The 20,267-nt window shown below is 38.8% G+C and overlaps 1 protein-coding gene across 5 annotated transcripts in view; it reads right to left on the bottom strand.

The window, feature by feature from the left end:
• The window catches only part of ELMO1 (engulfment and cell motility 1), a 303,458-nt gene that overhangs the window by 168,654 nt on the left and 114,537 nt on the right, over nt 1-20,267 (bottom strand). For all 5 annotated transcript variants that reach the window (XM_077178465.1, XM_077178469.1, XM_054637468.2 and 2 more), the window contains 3 exons: nt 18,219-18,269; nt 16,667-16,789; nt 15,198-15,329 (listed from right to left, as the gene is read on the bottom strand). In XM_077178465.1, the coding sequence (XP_077034580.1) occupies nt 15,198-15,329; nt 16,667-16,789; nt 18,219-18,269 (306 nt within the window). The remainder of the gene's footprint in view (nt 1-15,197; nt 15,330-16,666; nt 16,790-18,218; nt 18,270-20,267) is intronic.

Below are 20,267 nucleotides of genomic sequence, written 5' to 3' on the forward strand. Positions count from 1 at the left end.
TAAAAATAGAAGATTATTTCCTGAGGATGTGCATCTACAGGGAGGCCACACATGAAGCAGCCGGTTTATTGCTGCAGTGGCCTCTCTCCCATGTCATCACTGACGAGTAAAATTCTGAAGAGTAAAATTCTGAATTCCTTCCTGCTGCAGCAACTATCATCTCCAGTAAAGGATATGATGCTTGTGTACTATGGTAGGCACAACCACAGAACAAGAAGATTGCCACTCCATTGGTGCAGTGAATTATAGTCTTGGAATTTCATGACCACCAATGGTAGTGGTGGCTGGGGACATGCCTGCATCTCTACAATCCATGCTGCTTTGAGAACAGTGAGCTTGGAAAGGAACCTGAACTCAATGCCAAGCATTACAAGGTAAGCTGGGATAGATCCTGCTCTCCCCTTTAGATATTTCTGTAGAAAAGTTTTGTGATTTTCCTTTTCAAGCAAGCTGGCTTAAACCTCTGTCATGTGCAAAGGGAAAGGCCCAGGCTGTGTTGAGTTCAAATACAGTGTAGAGAAGTCAGCCCTATGTCTGAGAAAACCCCAGTTCAAAATGAATCATCCCTGTGAATCTGCTGGCTGCTTGGCAGCTAGATACAACAGCTGTCCAAATTTAAAATGGAAAATTCTGTCCCAGAGCTCTGGAAAACAGAACTGGAATGGCATTTGCAGCCAGGCATACGGACCTGCAGAGCTGGGTGAAAAAGCCAGCTACCATTTAGGAGCTCTCTGGCTCACCCACTGACATGTCTATTACCTGTGACCAGGTCAAGCTTCTAATAATTGCAGAGGATAAGATGAAAACTAATCTACAGCAAAGGAGCTGTCAACATATGTGATACTTTAGCTACCTTTGGATGGACATTCCCAAGTACAAAATTACCAGCTCTACAGTCAAATCTTTCCCCTGCTGGAGGAAAGCAGCCCGGCTCTGCAGATGTCAGGAACAGGTTTGGAATACAAGACCAATCCCTCCTAAAACCTTTGAGTCCATATTCTGCCTTAAATCAGCAATAACCTAGGCCCATCCTGTAGGATACCCTCAGTTGTCCTCAATTGTGCTATTTTCAGGGTCCCCCATCGTGGGGAGGAATGATGAATCTGACTCCATGTTCATAGAAGGCTAATTTATTTTATGATATTATATTATATATTAAAGAATACTATACTAAAACTATACTAAAGAATAGAGAATGGATACTTACAGAAGGCTTAACAAGATACTAATAAAAAACCCGTGACTCTCCAGAGTCCTGACACAGCTGGACTGAGATTGGTCATTAAGTAAAAAGAATGCTCATGTTGGATAAACAATCTCCAACCACATTCCAAAGCAGCAAAACACAGGAGAAGCAATCAAATAATTATTGTTTTCACTTTTCTCTGAGGCTTCTCAGCTTCCCAGGAGAAGAAATCCTGGCAAATGGATTTTTCAGAAAATATGATGGTGACACTCAATAGCAAGGTAATAAAAAAAATATACAACCAAAAAAATCCCCCAAACAAATCACAAAGATTAAAACCCACTGGATCCATTCACTAGAGAATTTCACTTCCCTTGAACTTCAGTTCCATTTTTCTTTGCCTCCCTCTCCAGGAATGTGAAGCTCTTCTGACTAGAGTTGGGCTCTGCAAAATGCTGATATGTGTTGCATGTCTGGGTACTGTTCTGCTCTGCCTTCATTCTCCTCCAGACAAATGTCACAAAGAGGATGCAGCTGCGCCAAAATATAGGGAGATTTTTTTCAAAAATATAAAGAATTTTTAAAAGAAGACATATGTCTACTATTCTACAATTTTATGTGGGGGCTGTGTAACAAGTGGACTACATTTATTTAACTACCAAAATATTCAGAATTCAGATATGAAGGTGTTTTTAATTTGGGGAAATAAATGGGTTATTTAAAAATAAGGTGCCTTTCTCCCCTTGTCTTTGAATTTATTCTCAGGCCTCGGTTAATGAAATCTCATATTGAAAAAGAATGTTTGTAACTCTTTGTAACTGAAGAAAATCAAAATATTTTGTGCGCTATGCTATTTACCATCCTTTAAATATTACCACATGCAAAAAAACCCCATGAGGAATGAGACAAGGAGGAAAAAAGCAAAATGCACATGTAAGTAACACACATATCTGTTTGCATGCAATAACACACTGAAAATTTTCATAAACTTAAGTAAAATATTTGCTGTAATTAACATTAAATTGAATTTACACAGTTTCACAAAACTATCATCATTTAATACCAAGCAAGGGTTTGTCTAGAATCATCTGTCCAAACCAAGTCTTGTGAAACAGATGAAGCCAACACAAAAAAAGAATTGAGATGCCGTTATATCTGACCGGTTTTGTGGGGGATGGTTCTCTGTGGGTTTTTTTGTGTGCAAATTCTGAGACATGTGGTACATAATATTTAGAGAAAGACATGCAAGGTCCATCCATCTCCCACTGAAGGAGTCAGAAAATTATTCTTCTGTTAAGAAATAAAACTATTCAGCCCAACTACATTCAAATCCATGGAGCTTGCCTGCCCCCACAAGTTCACAAGTGGGATGCACATGGCAAAGAAAAGTATTCAGTGAAACCATAAATAGTATATATAAAAGAAAAAAAGAAAAAAAACCCCAGAAATGTAGTACTCCATTGTGACTAACTTTAAATTAGCACATTTACATTTGTTAGTGGATTTTCTGCGAGAGAAGCATGCTCTTTCAAATCACAAAGATTTTAATACTTTTATTTTACAAGTTTGCAATTGAAAATACTGGAAAAGGTATAAATACTAAAATACCAATCTTTTATTCCCCCTTCTCGAAGCAACTATCTTCATTAAGCAACTGATTTAAAGGATAATTCCTTCAACTAATACTTATAAGAAGCACAAAATCGTGAAATAAATAATTAAAAAATCAAACCACAAAAGAAACTATTTATACAGAGCCACATAGATACACAATCTTAGATATTTCATTCTGGTTAGTCTTAACTTCATTGTTGAAGTGATACTGAAAGGTCAAAGAAGCTCAGTGGCCCATCAAGATTTTTTTCCCCTTTTTTTTAAATCTGTTCTCTTTTGGAATGACTAAAGCTAAGAGGAATTCAGCTGCACATGGTAAAAGGCTGGTTTATTAATTTTACCAAGGTTCAAGTTGCTAGATACCCATAGCTCCTGACAAGTAGTCCTGGGAAATCACATGCAGCTGCATGGTAAACAACAATAGCAGCTTTAACATATGGATTTTGTGGTGTCTCTTACTGGTCACTATAAAGATGCATCTGACCCAGGGACCTCATCCTGTATCAGCTCAGATGAACAGCACCAAGTTTATACAAAATCAGTAATTCTCTACTGCACAGATGTCATCAGGTCTGCCTTTCCTGGTTACAACATAACCCATTTTCCTTAATAAGAAAAAGTTCTTCAAATTGTCTCCAAGTCATTTAAAACCTCATGTCTCCAAACAGCAGTAATTCTCTTGCAGTCTTCTGTTAGCACTAGGATCCACAGACAGCAGTCTGACAATGAAGAAAAATTGCACTGTCTTTGGGATTTACAGATAATTCTCAGGGTTTTTTGTCATTCTTGCATATTTATTCCACACTGCAATCACACTTGGTTGAGAAGATGTGATGTCCCCCAACAGCATCTGCCCCTGTGGCCAGAGGAGATCACCCCTCTCTCTTGGCAGGGGTCGCACCCTCACTCACACGTAGGGCAACTGTGGCATCCTTTGAATCCTTCAAGGAAATCCCCAGGGCCTTGCCTTGGAAGAATATACCACAAAGTCTCCACCTAGGCTGAAAGAGAAGACTTCCCCCATGGAGTCTTGCATCCACCCCAGTTCCTTTCCCCATATGTCCCAAATTCTCCTTTCCCTGTTTCCTCATTGGTTGTGGTATCCCTGGTGGCTGGCCCTATCTTCCCAGTGGGCCAATGCCCTTTGCCCTGCCCTTGTGCCCTCAGACCACTGACCCCTACTTAACCCTGTGCACAGCGCATGGTTTGAGGTTTTGTTCTTGATTTCCTTTGGCATGCTGGAATAAACCTTCACTGGAATTTATCATATCATGCAAAAGGCCCTTCTGCCTCTCTTCACTGAGCTAGCCATGGCAAGTGTGGTGTGAGGGCTTGACTGCTTTGCCTGAATACTTGGACCCAAGTGGCTTTTCCACAGGAGATGCTTATTGGGAAATAGGTAGCAGCATCCACCATCTAAACCCCATGCTGCTACAGGCAACCAAGCTGGCCCTCTGCTTGTGCCTAGCAGGCATCTGCCCACACATCCTGGCACTGCTCAGAGCAGTCCAGAGGCTCAACAAAGAGATTTGTGGTTCAACCACTAACTCTGGGACCTACCCTGCTCCAAGTTATACCAGAGGAGATGTCTCCCGCCACCACACACTGACTTGAACATCTCAGCACATCAAAGTGTCAGTGTGAGGAGTGCACCTTTGCCGAGTTGCAAACCTCGAGGCAGTGCTCCATTCTACCTGCAGGAATCCTCTTTTCAGCACAGCCCTGCTTTTCCACAGCCTAGCACCAAACACATGCCATAGCAGGGAGCCATTAAATGCTTTGCTTATGGCAAACAGTAGCTTAGAACTATGAAAGTCTGCTTTTGGGAAACATCACAACAGGTCATACACCGATGAGTTCCTAACAGCCCCAAGCATGAAAATATAATTGAGGGATTTCTGGATTTCTGCCTCTCAGGTTTGAAAAGAGATTGATGCTTTGCTGCCAATGCTCACATTTGCAGAATGTAGTCTGAGTTGTAATCAAATGTAAGTTTTTCTGATTAGATCTATAACTACACTTACAATATCCTGTATTTTACAGATTTGTAGAAACTCCTGGCAGATTAAAAAACAAACATAAAACACAAACAAACAAACAAAACAAAACCAAAAAACCCCTACCAAAACTAAAAGTCCCAGACTGCAAGAAAGCATCCCTGCCACAGAACCTACACAAGGCTGAAAAACACTCAGAACACAGGAACAAACTGTTATTTTGGGGAGGATAAAATATCTCACCAGTAAGTGCCAAAAAGGAGAACATTTACAGTGCACTGTATAGCAAATCATAACATGCAAGGCAAATTAAGTAACCCACAGAGGTATCATTTAGCCTAAGCATCAAAAATCTGCTGGCATTCAACTGAGAAATGGGAATTTACAGCCAGAGCAGTTATTTCTACTGTTTCTAAGGCTGAAAAAATTGTGTCCACGAAAGTGAGGTGTTGAAAAACTTTGGTGAGCAACTGACATCTGGTGTGATACTGGTGCCCTCTGCTGTCAAATATTACACCTCAGTTATCAGCTTTCTTTAAAATGAGATTCCAATGTACTCCAAATAATATCAAGACATATACAGCAGGGAAACCAAGTATTTCTATCTGTAGGTGAATTATAAAGGAAAGCAATCCTGACAGACATTCAGTATTACTGTAAAGAGAAGATCTAAGTACTCTGTTAGAAAACATTCTGTGGGATTTCTACATTGAGCTCCATATTGTAAAATAATCTAAAAGATTCATCTAATAAATTAAAACAATCCTTTGTTTTTCAACAAGCAAAGTGAAGACTTCAACTAGTGAAATGGAGCCTTTGTGGATTTGGTTTTGGTTTTCAAGTTTATTTATAAAAAATAAACTAAAAAGTCAATTTTCAGACTGAATTATCTCCATATAGATTCAGAAAAATTAACTGTAGAATTAACAGCTGGCTAGCAGATTGCAAATCCTCCAAATGTCAGTATAGACTAATAAAATCATTACATCTTTAGTAGACAAAAATTATAGACAATAAAATCATTACATCTTTAGTGTCATCATCAGTTCATTTATATATCCTTACTCTTCCATTTTTTTCTTTTTTTGTACTTCATGTATTTTGTTCACCTTTCTCACACAGCCTTCAGCACCTTTCTTGTGTTGCTCTGCCTGAGATCTATCAAGCAGCAATGTTCACAGAAACATCAGGAAAGCAAGATGTCAAAAGCAAAGGCAAAACTTGAGAAAAATATCTAAATTACTGGTAAATCTGATTGTGCCACCTGCACAACTTGTCTGTCACTTTCCATTTTTAAACTTGAATTTCAGATACTTTAAAATTATTTTAAGTGTCAGAACAGAATACCTAGCATTTTCTTTCTGTGCAAAAGCCTTAGCAAGTTTTAGCAATTATTTGACCATTTTTAGGAATGTTTTATTAATCACTGCATTAATTAACTAAATCAATTTTTATGTAATTGTTTGTCAAAATCCAAGCCCACTCATTCTATGCAAGGAAAACTTCTCAGACTTGCTCTTGAGATTCCTTTTGAACATGGGCTGTATTTGGCTGTATTATAAATGCTTAGGATTAACAGAATTTAACAAATCTCTTTGGAAGATTTTTTCTGAAGATGTTGCCTCTCCTGAGCATTCCCCGGCCCCACCTTCCAGGCTTAGAGAAAAAAAAAGCAAGCCAGGAGTGGAGTAGAAAGAGAGGGTAAGTGGATGGGTACAGAGAATAGTGAGAGGTGAGTGTCAAAGTCAGGAATTTGTGAGTGAAAAGGCTTAGAAGAAGTGCAGGAGTGCTAGGGCACAAAGCAAGATGGTGCACACAATGTTAATAAAATTCTCAAGCATTTCAAACATTCACATCAGCTTAGATGTTTTCACTATTTTAAGCTTAGTATTACTTGAGGTCCTGGGCTGTTATTCCCAATGATTAAATCATGTTCTTGTGATACTCCTGTACACAGCAAGAGGATTACACAGGTAAATGTTACTCTGTGAAAATAAAAATTACAGAACTCATCCTCAAGACGTGTTTTGTCTCAAGAACTTCCAAATAATGTTTTTATGAATTTTTTTACATTTTATGAATGTAAATACAGTCATATGAAACTTCAACTCTGCCTCTTTACTTAAAAGAACATCAAATACTGACAGTGACAGTCACTATTACGACTACACTCTTCCTTAACACCAAGAAATAAATACGCATGATTAGTTTTCATCTCCCAAAACTTACCTGGAAGAATAAATCAGTAATGGCTTATTTATAAGAGAGCTACCAGAAGATTTTAGCTTCAAAAGGAAATGACAGGAGAATGAGGCTCGCAAAGAGCGGAGAAGAGCAACCTCTGGTGGCCGTAAAGGTAAAAATGAGAGAAGAAATCCTATGTACAGTCCTGTCTTATCCCACTGGTCCAACATTAGGGGAATTTCAGTGCCAAAGGGCAGAACATGGGGTTTTTTTACCTGGACATACCATCTGCAAATTTAACTCTGCTAAATAAAAGGATACTCAGATCTTATGAAAACTATGTATTACAATGAAAGGAGAGGGGAAGAAGAATCACCTTTCTGGCAGAGGTTCATCCATGCTGTAAGACATGGATTTTGCTGTGCTGAAAGGTGCTTAATTAATAGCTGCCACTACTAAATGACAAAGGGTTTTACTGTAGAAGGAGCCATATTTACATAAAGAAATATGGCAACTGACCTGAAGGTCTGGCAAAACAAAAGCTCAGCAAAACAAAATCTGTTCAGAGTTGGGTTTTTTCCACAGCAACAAGTGATTTCACAAGTTTTGAAATAGTAGATAGAGAAAAAGAGGGTTGTAGGAGTAGGAAGAGTGGAGGTGGATGGAAAACTACTAATAGCTTTCAGTAGTACAGACAATCTGTCATCTATGCTGTTCTGCTGTTAAGCCAGTGATTAAATCTTATCAATCTAAAATTTAAAAAGGATCAGGTCTAAATTTTAAAAGGATCAGATCTAGTTTGACACATATGCAGCATTGTTCTAAAAATGTTCCTCTGCCACTGCCAAAGCCAACAGGAAAATCTAAATGTAAGGATTTGTTGCTTTTATTATAGTCGAAAAGCTTTCCCAAAGGATAAAAACCTACAATCACTGCAGATCATCTACCAAAAGAAATAACAGGGAGATGAGAACTAAATAGCTGCAGACAGCAGCTCACAGTCTTTGTGATGAGTTTTTCAGCATTTTAGACCAGTTCCAGATTTCAGTCTCAAATCACAAAATCTCAGCTTTCTGTTCAGGGCTTTCATGTTCCTACAACTCATAACATTGTAAGACTTCAAATATTCAGGCCTTCCTTTTTTTAGGAAGAAAAAGGATGACCATCTTTGGCTCTTCAACAAGAATAGCTAAGTAAATGCATCACATGGTGTTTGCTTCTGTCCATCTCCCTCTCACCCACTCTCCTAGGAAAATTTTATCCTCCCTAGCCAGGCAAACTGGTACCATTAATCCAGATGACCAGCTGGAACAAGGGGGCTTCAGAGATCCAGCTGTCATTTGTAACTCCACAGAATTTAATGACTAGTCATACTCCTGCAGGGTTTGCCATCCCAACTCCATCCCAGTGTTGCCCTGTGTTAACCTTTTAGAGCCCAACTCAACTGTGGATGAGTGGTAGTCAACTTTAGACCATCACACAACAACCTAATTCTTTATCTACTCACTTTCTATCACTGCAAATCTGAACATTTTTTGAATATGCACACATCATCACCAGTAAACCTGAGACTCAAATCTTCAGTCAAATAATTTATCATGAATAGTAGGCTTCAGTATATCAACAGTTGAAGTTAAATTGTTCAAAACTAGGTTGCAACTATTTCACAGCCTAGAATGACAAGCAAAAGGTAGCACCCTATCTTTAGAAAAAAAAAATCAAACTGTGGTTGAACTATTCAAGTCAGAACCCCACACCTAATGGCAACAAAAAAAAAAAAAAAGAAGAAAAACATTTTGCCTATAGATCAGTTAAGAGGTGGTAAGAGGTGGGGCTGATTGTGCTGACTATTATTACAATGGCCAACACTTCCAATTTCTAGGTACTGTTCCTAGTTTTTAATGTCTTGGACAGCATTTATTAGTCAAGTGAAATTTTCACACTGAGACAAAGATGAGTATTTGGTCCATGTGCTTAAACCTAGTCCATCCATTTCTGAAAATAAAACACAGGAAAAATGCAATTTGTGTCTGTCTTTAGAAAGTCCTGACAACTTTCAGTGCAAAAGTTAGAAATGGCTGAGCAGGCTTCATACTGATGGAGGAGCAAACAGGGTGAGAGGAGGAGGTGGAGAGAGGGACACTAGGGAAAATCCAGAGGAGAGCCACCTCACAAGGAGGGAGTGAGGATGTAAAAAAGGAAATTCAGGGAGAATGAATGAATGAATGAATGAATGAATGAATGAATGAATGAATGAATGAATGAATGAATGAATGAATGACAGACAATGAGTGATCAGACATGCTGGAAGGAGATAGATCCAGCTGGATATCAAAATGGAACAAAGAGCCCAAGGGGACTGGGAACTCAAAACCAAAGACTAGGGAAAGAAATTGAGAGAGAAAAGCCAGAGAAGCTAAGAAGTTGGAAAGCAAGGCATGATAGTACAGCACAGGGAACCTCCAAACTACCAAAGCTCAGTGAATAAACCCAGAAACAGCCTAAAGACAGAGTTAGCAAAACACAGAAAGGAGGTGTGGTGTGTGTTAGCCTTGGCAGCAGCCATGCACACACCCAACTGCTCACCTACTGCCCTCTTCAACAGAACAAGGGCAGGAAAAGGATGGAAAAGCTCACTGGGCAAGATAAGGATGGAGACTTTTCCATCACAGGCAAAACAGAATCGACTGCTGTAAAGTCAATTCAATTTGCTGCCAATTAAAACAGATTTGAAAAGTGAAAGCAAACACTAAAACAACCTTTCCCCCATGTTTTCCCAAAGCTTAAACTTAATCCTTCACTCTCAAATCCTGGGGCACAGCATAGAGGCAGGGACACAGAGAATGCCATGAAAATGTCAGAGGGGGAAAAGAAGTTCCCAAGTGAGCACAAAGAAATCACACACACCAGAGCTCTACTAGGTAGGTTGAAGAGGACAGCAATTAAAGGCTAGAGTCATTTGAGTTTGTGCCTCTTGCAGGTAATGATTACAAGGTATTAATTACATTATTCCAAATTATTTTCCCAATAACCTCCTTTCTGCAGAGTCAAGGGACTCCATCTGGGAAATATATCAGGATGTCAAGGAGGTTACTGTGGACAGTCAGCTAATGAGCTATTCTGAGACAATGAGAAGCACCACAGAAGAACCTATGAGAAAACTCTCAGTTCTTATCTTCAAAGTGCTACTTGGATACTGTGCTGTACAACAAGGGATTTTTGAAAAAGATAAAGATAAAAGACCTAAGATAAAGTAGATTAAAGATAAGTAGCTTAAGATAAAATTGAGTAGCTGCTCATCTGAGACATAAAGAAAAGAAAAAATACAAGTCTGAAAGAAATCTTAGAAGCTCCTCAGGCCTATATTTTGCCTAAGGCTAACTCTCAAATGTTTTTGAAGCTTCTTTCCAAAACTTTTTGGACAAACCCTCCAAATTAGCACTGCTGGTGCTGCTTCTCCTTATATTAGAAAGTTTTTGCAATGTCTAACAAATCAACTATGTGGCCATTTAAGTCATCCATCTAATTATTCATGTCTTATTTACTTTGTTCTAAGCAACCTTGGTTGCTGGTGGTTTTTTTCTTTCACACAGTCCTCACATGCTTTGTTTCCTGGACCCACCATTGTGAAATACATAAAATGTAACATAATAGTGATAATAAGGAAAATACATTCATTATTTTCGTAATGAACTGACCTCCATCTTTAAAGTTGTGGCAAATTTTGTCTCCACCATTGCAATTAAAAATCTCTCCAAAAAAGGAATTGCCATCACTGCCTTTTACCTTACATATGGCCTCCTTCCTCTCAGCATTGGCACACACACTTGAGATTTCCACAGCATTTAGGCTGATTGGCTAAAAAGGCAATCTTTTTAAGTCAACTCTTCTAAGACATCTTCCTCATCACTGCAGGAGCTTCACCCTCTGCACACAACCTGCATTCTGTCAGTCCACAAGCCACTGCAGAGTTTACTGAAATAATATAATGTTCTATATAATGTCTATATAATGTCTAAGAAATGCAAAAAATGGCCTCAACAGTTCATATGTTCTGAAAATATCTTTCCAGATGGATCCTAGCTAAACATTCAACTTTTTTTGTGTCTACATTACACAGTCTCTCTTATCTTTTCCCACAGACAAGATACTTGCCTGCAGATGAAAGTCTTGCCAGGGGTCCTAAATGAACACCATTGCTCTTTGTATGACTGCGTAAAATGACATTATTTCTGTTTCTGTAATCCAAATTCTGTAATTTGTGAATGACATGGTGATTCTTCCATCACTGTTTCACATATTTGTTTCATCAGATTTCTTCAGCATATGTTAACTTTCTTAGGCCACCACCACAAATATCCCAAAAGTCAAGTCCGTGCCTGATTTTTAAAGAACACCCCACCATTCTCAACTTCCCTTTAAATTGTCACCTTCTATCAGACAGTTCCTTACTGATTTCATATCTCCTTCATTAATCCACATTTAATTTTGCTACACTAGCAAATTCCAGTATAGCACAGCAGAATTATGAAATAACTCACTTTCCATGTTGGCTTTTTTCATTTATACAAACCATTTATATTTAATTGAAGAAAATCAAAACAAAACAAACAAAACAAAAATCCTCAGAAGCTCTACACACTGAAAACTTGAGAAAAACCCTTATAGGATGAGATTATTTGAGTTGTTTTTTCCAATATGTTAAGTTTCTTATCATTTGTTCAGAGCTGCCTATAAACAAACACATTCATTTCAACATCTCAATGAAGTAGTGCTGTTTAAAGAAGTATGATGAAAATATACAGGATTATGAGGTTTCTTGTAACTATTTTCCACCTCAATTATAGGAATTAAGCTTACTCAAATACAAGGGGGAGTATTGAGGCTATTTAATGTGCAATTGACTCAGAAAATAATAAATAATTCAGTAGGGTGGAGTGCATCCCAGATTTCCTAATTGGGTCATTTTTGTTGCATTCATCAGCATTTTAATAAATCTCACAACTGTCTCATCCGAAAATTTCTTTACTTGGTCATCACAACCATCTGGTGAGGTCCTGTGGTTGCTTTAGCTGAATGAAGGTTTCTAACTATGCAGTTTTACAAATTACATTGTAAGCTTCTGAAACGACTTTGTCTCTTTTTCAGATTACATTTGTACTGGGGCAAGGCTTTTTGATGTGGCTGAGAAAAATAAACAGAATTCTTGCATTTCCCATACAGAAGGAGAACAAGCAGTCTAGGAACAACTTAATAGCCAGACATGGTTTTACTCTCTCCCTTGAAATGAATATTTAATCAGCTCAAGAAATTGGCTTCCTGACCATCAGCACCAGTGGAATGATGACAGCATTCCAAGTCAGACTCCTGTTTGGCAGGTTTCTTGTGCCTCACAGCTGAGGCAGAGGGGAGACAAACCTCACACTGTTCAGTTCATGATCAGTTTGCTAATGTAACTCTACCTGCAGCTGATGAAAGCACTGAAGACATTTTATTGAAAAGAAGCAGATGGGGTGAAGGCAGCTGGGAGTCAGAACACTGCCCATGTATGAGGCTGAGGATAAGCAGCCAGGTTTCACAAGGGGTCCTGCTCCCTTTCCCAGCCCTGTGGGGAAGGTAATACTCCTCTTCAGCTGTTAAAAAAAGTTGCACCTGCAGTGTCACCTGGACTCTTAGCTCAAAGTAAAGCTTCTGCACAAAAGTAGAATAACTCTCCTCACAGTTCACTGTTGTTGACATTTTTATTATTTGTACTTTGCCTCACCATACTGCTAATAGAATAACCTGCCTCCCATTAGGGCTCTAGCTATGGTGTTTCTTTCACTGCTTCCTTTCACATACTGCTTCTTATCTCCCACTATGGTTTTCTACATTTTCTTCACTGCTTTAATCCCAGTTCCCATTTCCTCCTAAACATTGCTCCCCATCCCCTTTTGAAAGGCTATCATAATCAAATTGTAAACAGTGCTGCAGTTACCCTTGACAACTGCCAGAGTGTTTTCAGTAGGCTTCCCAATGAACAGCTCAAATGGGAGTAATGAAGCTGAGGGATGAGTCAACAAAAAAAAACAACCTCACACTGAGCTTCAAAGGCTGCTTCAAAGCACTAGTTTTGCTATCATGCTTGCAACTCCAAAATGCCAAGTTCCTCCGTTCTCGTCTATTTACTTGATTACTCCTTACAGATACAACAGCACTGATCCAGTGGTAATTTTTTCCTCATTCACCAGTAATGAAAACAGCTATCAGAACACAGAAAAGCTCTACCCAGTTCTTTTGTGGTTTTGGGAGAATTGAGCCCTATGCCACAGAGCTGGGCAGAGCACTCAACCTGCACAGCAAGCTCCAGTTTGCACCAAGAGCGCTGAAAACCTCTCTGTCTGTAACTGTGGCTACTGTACAATATTCAGTGTATGTCTGCTAGGCCAACAGGACAGTGATGGATCACAGGAGATATGAAGCATACCATTTTACCTAAGGAGAAAGAAAACTGCATACTAACCTAGAGTAAGCAATAAATCAAGATATTAATTCACTGTACATGTGCACACTCTGTTTCCAGAGGGGGAAAAATACACTTTATTAGTTACTATAAATGTGTGCAACAGTTTACCCAGATCATGCTCTGCTCCCCAACAGGGTTTAAGGCAAGCCCAGAACTCCACCTGATTAAATTAGGGTACAAGAGATTCTGCATCCCCTACTCACAGACTGAAGGACTAAGCAAATAAAACACAAGGTCCTATAAGTGAGTCCACAGAGTCATACTTCAGATTTATTGTGTTCATAAGTCCATATTATTGCTAATACACTACAGTGACTTTGCAGGGCTGTCAGAGATCCATTAGGCAATGCCTGTTCATCCAGGATATCATTAAAAGTTAGATTCTAATGGTAACATGTCATGCAAAACTGCATGCTCAAACTTCAGGTAGTTTTTTCTTCCAGCTAGAATCATGGAATTGTTTAGGTTGGAAAAGACCTCTGAGATAATTGATTCCAACTGTGCTATGATCACCACTAATTTATGTCTCTAAGAGACACATCCACACATCTTTCAAACATCTCCAGGGTCCATGACTCAATCACTTCCTTGGGCAGCCTTCTCTAGTGATTGACAACCCTTTCCATGAAGAAATTTTATGGAGTATACAATCTAAAACTATCTTGTCCTGTAACTTGTTACTTGGGAGACGAGACTGACCCCCACAGGGCTACTACACTCCTTCCATGGAGTTGTAGGGAGCAATGAGGTCTTTCTTGAGCCTGCTTTTCTACAGGCTCAACATCCCCTGCTACCTCAGCTGCTCCTCACCAGCCTTGTGCTCCAGACCCTTCACACCTGCTTTGTTACCCTTCTCTGAACAAATTCCAGAACCTCAGTCTCTTTCTTACTGAGCACAGTACTCAAGGTGTGGCCTCACCACTGCCAAGTACAGGGGCACAATCACTGCCCTGGTCCTGCTGGCCACACTATTGCTGATCCAGGCCAGGATGCCATTGGCCTTCTTGGCCATCTGGGCACATGCTGGCTCATGTTCAGCTGCTGTTGACCAACAACCCCAGGTTCTTTTCCTCTGAGCAGTCTTCCAGACACACTTCCCCAGGTATGGATCATTGCATGGGGTTGCAGGACCCAACACTTTTACTTAACCTCATACAGTTGGCCTCAGTTATGCTCCACACACTCCAGGGATCTCCTAGATGTTTTCTCTCTCCTGTATCATATTTCCAGCTGACAGCTGGTAAGTCCTAAGTATCCCGTGAGAACAAGGGTTAGAGATCTTGAAACCTGTCCCAGATGTTTGTGGAATATTTTGCCTGCTTCTTTATCCTGGTTGGACGGCCTTTAACAGATTCCCACCATGAAATCTGCCTCATTGACCTTCTTCCTGGTCCTTACCCATAAAGACTCAATCCTATTGTCACCATTACCAAGCTCAGGGCAGTCAAAACCCTCCCTAACGTACAGGGCTACTCCACTACCTCTACTTCCTTGCCTATCCCGTGTAAAGAATTTATAGTCTCCATTCCAGCACCTTGGCTTCTGCTAAAGCTGTCACTTGGAGTTAGCAGGGTTTCTGGGGAAGGGGTGGAAAGTTATTCCCTTTTAGGAAATAGACAGAAGACCAAGTAAGGGAAGAGACTAATGAAAAGATGTACTATAATGGATGCATGCACCCACTTTCAGTGGATTATCACACAAAAATACTCACAATAAATCCAAGTTTTTTATAGTCTCGAGTGTACATAGATTTCCGTTTCTCCATGCTGCCACTGCTGTTGTTAGGTTCAGACTCGGCATCAAATGCAATTCTTCTGAGTTCAAATATGATATCCCGCTGAGCCTATGATTAAACAAGGTTAAAAAATTGGTTAAAATAACTGATATCTCACTTAATTAAACAATACCAAAAAAGGTGTTTCAAAACACGGTATTACTGCCCACTGTCCAAAGCTTATGTGTCTAAATTCCCTACTTCATACTTGGACAGTCAGCAAGAATGACCTCGTGGTTCCCACTTTCAAAAGTCCTCACAGTTATGAGATTCACACATGGGTACTTAAGTGTTGACTTCCAGAAGCAGGACCCATGTTAGCAAGGCCTCTGACTACACAGTTTTGACCACAGAAGCCAAGAGATCACACACATTTCAAATTAAACTGGTGATTAAGCTGGTACTTAAGCACCTTGCTGGATGAACACAAAATGACTCAGCACTCTGCATTCATTTTGGTAACTATCCATTTTTGCTACTGCAGAAATAGGCATGAACGGAATTACTGCAGCTGGAAATGTCTCAAGACAGGGATAATCACCCTACCAGCAATATTAACAACACTGTGTTAGTCACTCTTTATGGAGAGATGCACTAATTTACTGCATGTACATTCCCAAGAGTCAAACTTTTCCATCTCAAACTTAGGAAGCATAAAATCCTACAGCATGATGTTACTTATGTTTACAACTATCTCACTCTCCCACCTTCTCTTCTCCAAGCTATTAGCAAGTCTTAAGATAACTTCAGCTTAAAAATGAAATCAGGTTCCTCCTTGTACAGGGCCTAAATGAAGGCCCCAAAAAGATTAAAGAAACAAAACACATAATCCTTATGGCTCATTGACCCTATATTTAAATCTCTTGAATATCTTAGGGGGGGTGTCACTTTTTGCACAATGAACAATATCAAAGTCAATGTCTCCCACACTGAGCAATAAACAAATGAAGTACTTTATAGATTCCCAGTAACAAAACCAGGGTTTATTGTTATACAATTTAATTTCAACTCTAGCATGCCAGACAGTTTTCATGCAAACATTTAATTTAGCTCTACAGAAGTACTTCTAGGAAGGACCATACACCTCTAGTGCTTCAGAGAAGGGCACATAGGAGACAAATGCTGGACAGCTGCTCAGAGTTTCTGCTCAGGAAGACAGAAAATTCAGTTCATGGAGCTATATGATAAGGAGAACTACTTGGCCATTTTGTACTTTTGCACAAGGAATGAAATACCTAATGCATCTTCTTACAACCAAAAAACATAACCCAACTTCACAGACAGAGAAAATGAATGACTTATGTAAATATTCCTAACAAGTGTTTTTTTCCTCCATGAAGAGCTTTAGGTACATCAGTGAGGAGTTGTTGTCTTCCTGCTAAGACCAGATGATGCCAGATGCTTACTTGGTCTTGTGGATCCATTTTTGTCATCATTCTGTCTTCCAGAAGATTAAAGGTAAGTACTTGCAGAACATATAGCTGGTGTGCCATTTCATTATTGATGGCCCTCTGTGCCCTGATAACATGCTGCAAAGAAAGAGAGACAGGCTTCGGTGAATCAGAAAACTGCAGTGCGTGCAGTCAGGGGTTTCCATTCCTAAGTATGTGCTCTCTATGCAATAGTGTATCTATACTTCAGAAATGAAAAAAACCAAACCCAAACAACCAAGAAAACCTCAAACCCACCCCCACCTGTGAAAATCAAACCAGTACTAGCACTACTGATTCAGATGCTGTTTAAATAACTTAAGGAGACAGGACTTACACTTTATAGGGTCTGTGCATTTACTGAGAAGTAGCATTAAAAAAAACAGTGCTGAGTAGTCACTTCAAAGAAAAAATAATTCCATCCCAATAGCTTTAGAGCTCTGTAATTTATTTATTTATTTTCCAATAGATTATATTAAGAAATATTTAAAAGAATAGCTGTCTGAGCAGAAAAGTATTCAGGCTGCAAACACAGCCAGAGAATACAGTGAATAGAATAGCAGGGTTCAACAGGGAGTCAGCATCACACCACAATCCTGCCTCTGCCATACAACTCCAATCTGTATGAGGAAGACTGCTTAGAAATACATTAGTATATGATGCCCTATACATGCAGAATGATCCCATTCAAAAAGCAAACACAAAACTGATGGACAATTTAAAAATCCCTGGTGTGCCAAAAACACCAAGTAGTTTTATATGGGAAACAGAAAACAGACCCAGACCTCTAAACACAGCAAAGGACATAAGGAAAAAGTCATCAAGTGGGAGATGGATATGTCAACAGAGGTTGTACAGTTCCAGAGAATAAAAGAATCTGTCTGCCAAAAGGCACTGGAGCATTTTATGACAATAAATAAACAATAATTATCCTTACGATTGTTCCAAATTTTTAAAGAACTCAACTAGTGTAAAAGCAGGCTTTCTGAAATAAATCTGGGGGTTTATATGCATCAGTGAAATTAGGATAGCAAATGAGAAAGTGTGAGGAGGAGTTTGTTGTTTGGTTCATTTTACTCTCACTACAGAGAAAGATTTTCCCTCATTCCATTGAAGAAGCAACCTACTCAAACATCAAAGGCAGAATCCCTGATTTTCCATAATAGCAGATGCAGGTCTTGGATATTATATTCATTAACTATTTCATTAGCTTTAATTCATGCTTCTTGTGTGCAAGTCATGATGAGTTGTGTCAATCAAGACAGAATAATCAAAGAACCAAAAAACACAGGGGGTATTTAATACTGTATTTTCATGAAGAAACCACAATTTCTGACTGGGAAAATAAAAAATATCCCTTCCAAAAAGCAGTTTTGAACCCATTCAAACCTTATCTTCTGTATTACAAGGCTTAAAAACATATCAAAATACAAAGGCAATTAAAATGTATTAAGACCTCTGGACACCAAAAATGGAGTCACCTTTTCTCTCTCCTACTCAACAGTAACATTGACAACCATATACTTACAGTTAAGATGATGGAACGAAGCTGCTTTTGTGCCAAAATGTTTGCCATTTCCTGATTTAGTAAAAAAAAAATTAAAAAAAATTAAAAATGGCAGAAGCAGGTATTTTAATGTCATAGCTAGAAAAACACACTGGCTCAAAAGGTCTTACATTTATGCATTGTTACTCATAAATGAAAGGAAGTAGCGTATCAGCATTAGGACTGTATGTGTGATTTGGGGTTGACGAAGTCAAAATTCCATGAGAAGAGAGACCAAGATAGTTAAAAGTACATCATAAGTTTTGGAGATCCAAAACCCACGGTGAAAGACTTCAGAAGAGACCTCTGTGGGTTCAAAAGAGTATTTACATGCTTGTTCAAGCACAACCTTCCCCCATAAACAATACAGAAGGAAGCATCGACTGGAAGCCAGCCAGAACTTTAAAACAAGATGTCAAATAAAATGTTTATTTACTTTGATATTTCAGCTGTTTTAAAATCAAGTGTTCTAACTTCCATTCAATAAATCAGCCTACAACTCAGTACTGTTTCATTATAACAAATGATCATTCTCCCCTGTATTTTAGTAGCAATGTTGACATTGCTCCACTCTTTTGTTTTAAATTAACTTGTCTTTCTAGACCTGTCTGAAATCACTGTCGAGGTTAATATGATTTTTCTTTAATGCTTAAGCAGCTGATCCCAGCTGTCCCTGCTGCAAACTGTCCTACATATTTTACACTTACCAAGTATAAGAATCTAATCTTAACCATACCTACAAGAGCATCCCCTATTTTTAAGTTCCATGAGCTTTTCCATCAGTATAAAAATGTGTGTATATGTGTGTGTACGCCTGCACACGCAGTGCATTCCTGCTGAACTTTGTGAGAGCTCAAGACAAATGTAGAATAGATACTAGTCACTTTTATATATTAAAAAAAAATCCCCTAGAAAACAGAAAAACTGAGACTGTAACATTAAACATATGAAGGATGGATGACTAAAACACACCTGCAGAAACAGTGTAAATAAAACAAATGTTAGGCAAGAACTTGCTCAGAAAAAGAAAATAATTCTTATTGTGAGATGGGAGGCAGTTGGAGATGTTGAACTCTTTTCCTTGTACCAGGTAAAGGGTGCTGCAACAGAACATGGCAATGATAAAGAAGGAGCAAGGGACCAAAGACAAGAGAAACTCAGCTTCAGGTTTTGAGCCTTTTCTGGCTGCTCAAGATTCAATTGCACATAACAGCAAAGGAGCAAAGGAATGGATGATATAGATGGTTCCATCTCTTCCAGAAATGTGGAACTGAGCTGTAGGGGGAGTGCCAGGCACATGATACACTCCAATGTTGCTTGGAACAGACTGGCTGGAATTTTGTCAAACTATGTACCCACTGCCAAAAGATTAACAGGTACAGAATATAAGATGGTATTTCTGCATTCAATACAAAGAAAATAATAAAAAGAAAACTCTTCTAATTACTTTTTAGAAGACTATCAAATTGTTACTTCTTTCTTATAGCTATCATTTAAAAAGCTGTTATCGAGATACTGTTTTTTTGGTCACTGGACTAAAATTGATTGAAGTAACAAGCATTCAAAATACCAATTATTGCATCAAAATTAACTTTGTCTCCAAAAAGGCTATATTAGCAGCTAATAAGCTGCCTCTTCTAATATAAGTCCTGTCCTAGCTGATGAGAACAAGAATTATCTGACCAAATTTGCCATCTCATTTCCCATAGCAACATCTCTGCAAAAAATGCAGACAAATGCCAAAGAAGTGTTTCAAACATTCATAATATCATTTCAATGCTCAGAGTCTCAGTCTCTTTCCCAATAGACTTTTTTATTTTCTTTTTTTATTAATAACCTAGGTTTCTCTAGATGATTTGGTCCTTGACAGGGGCAGAAGAAGCAAAGCAACCAGGGAGTCCTCATTAAAAAGAAAAATCTTGGACTTCTTGGGTTTTGCATTACAGAAACAGAGAGACAGGAAAAAAAAAAAAAGTGAGGGGAAAGAATTCAGACAGCAGTGCCAATTTAAATCCCTTCCTTAATTGCAGA

This window comes from Agelaius phoeniceus, chromosome 1, assembly GCF_051311805.1.
Source record: "Agelaius phoeniceus isolate bAgePho1 chromosome 1, bAgePho1.hap1, whole genome shotgun sequence".
In the NCBI taxonomy this organism is placed as follows: Eukaryota; Metazoa; Chordata; class Aves; order Passeriformes; family Icteridae; genus Agelaius; species Agelaius phoeniceus.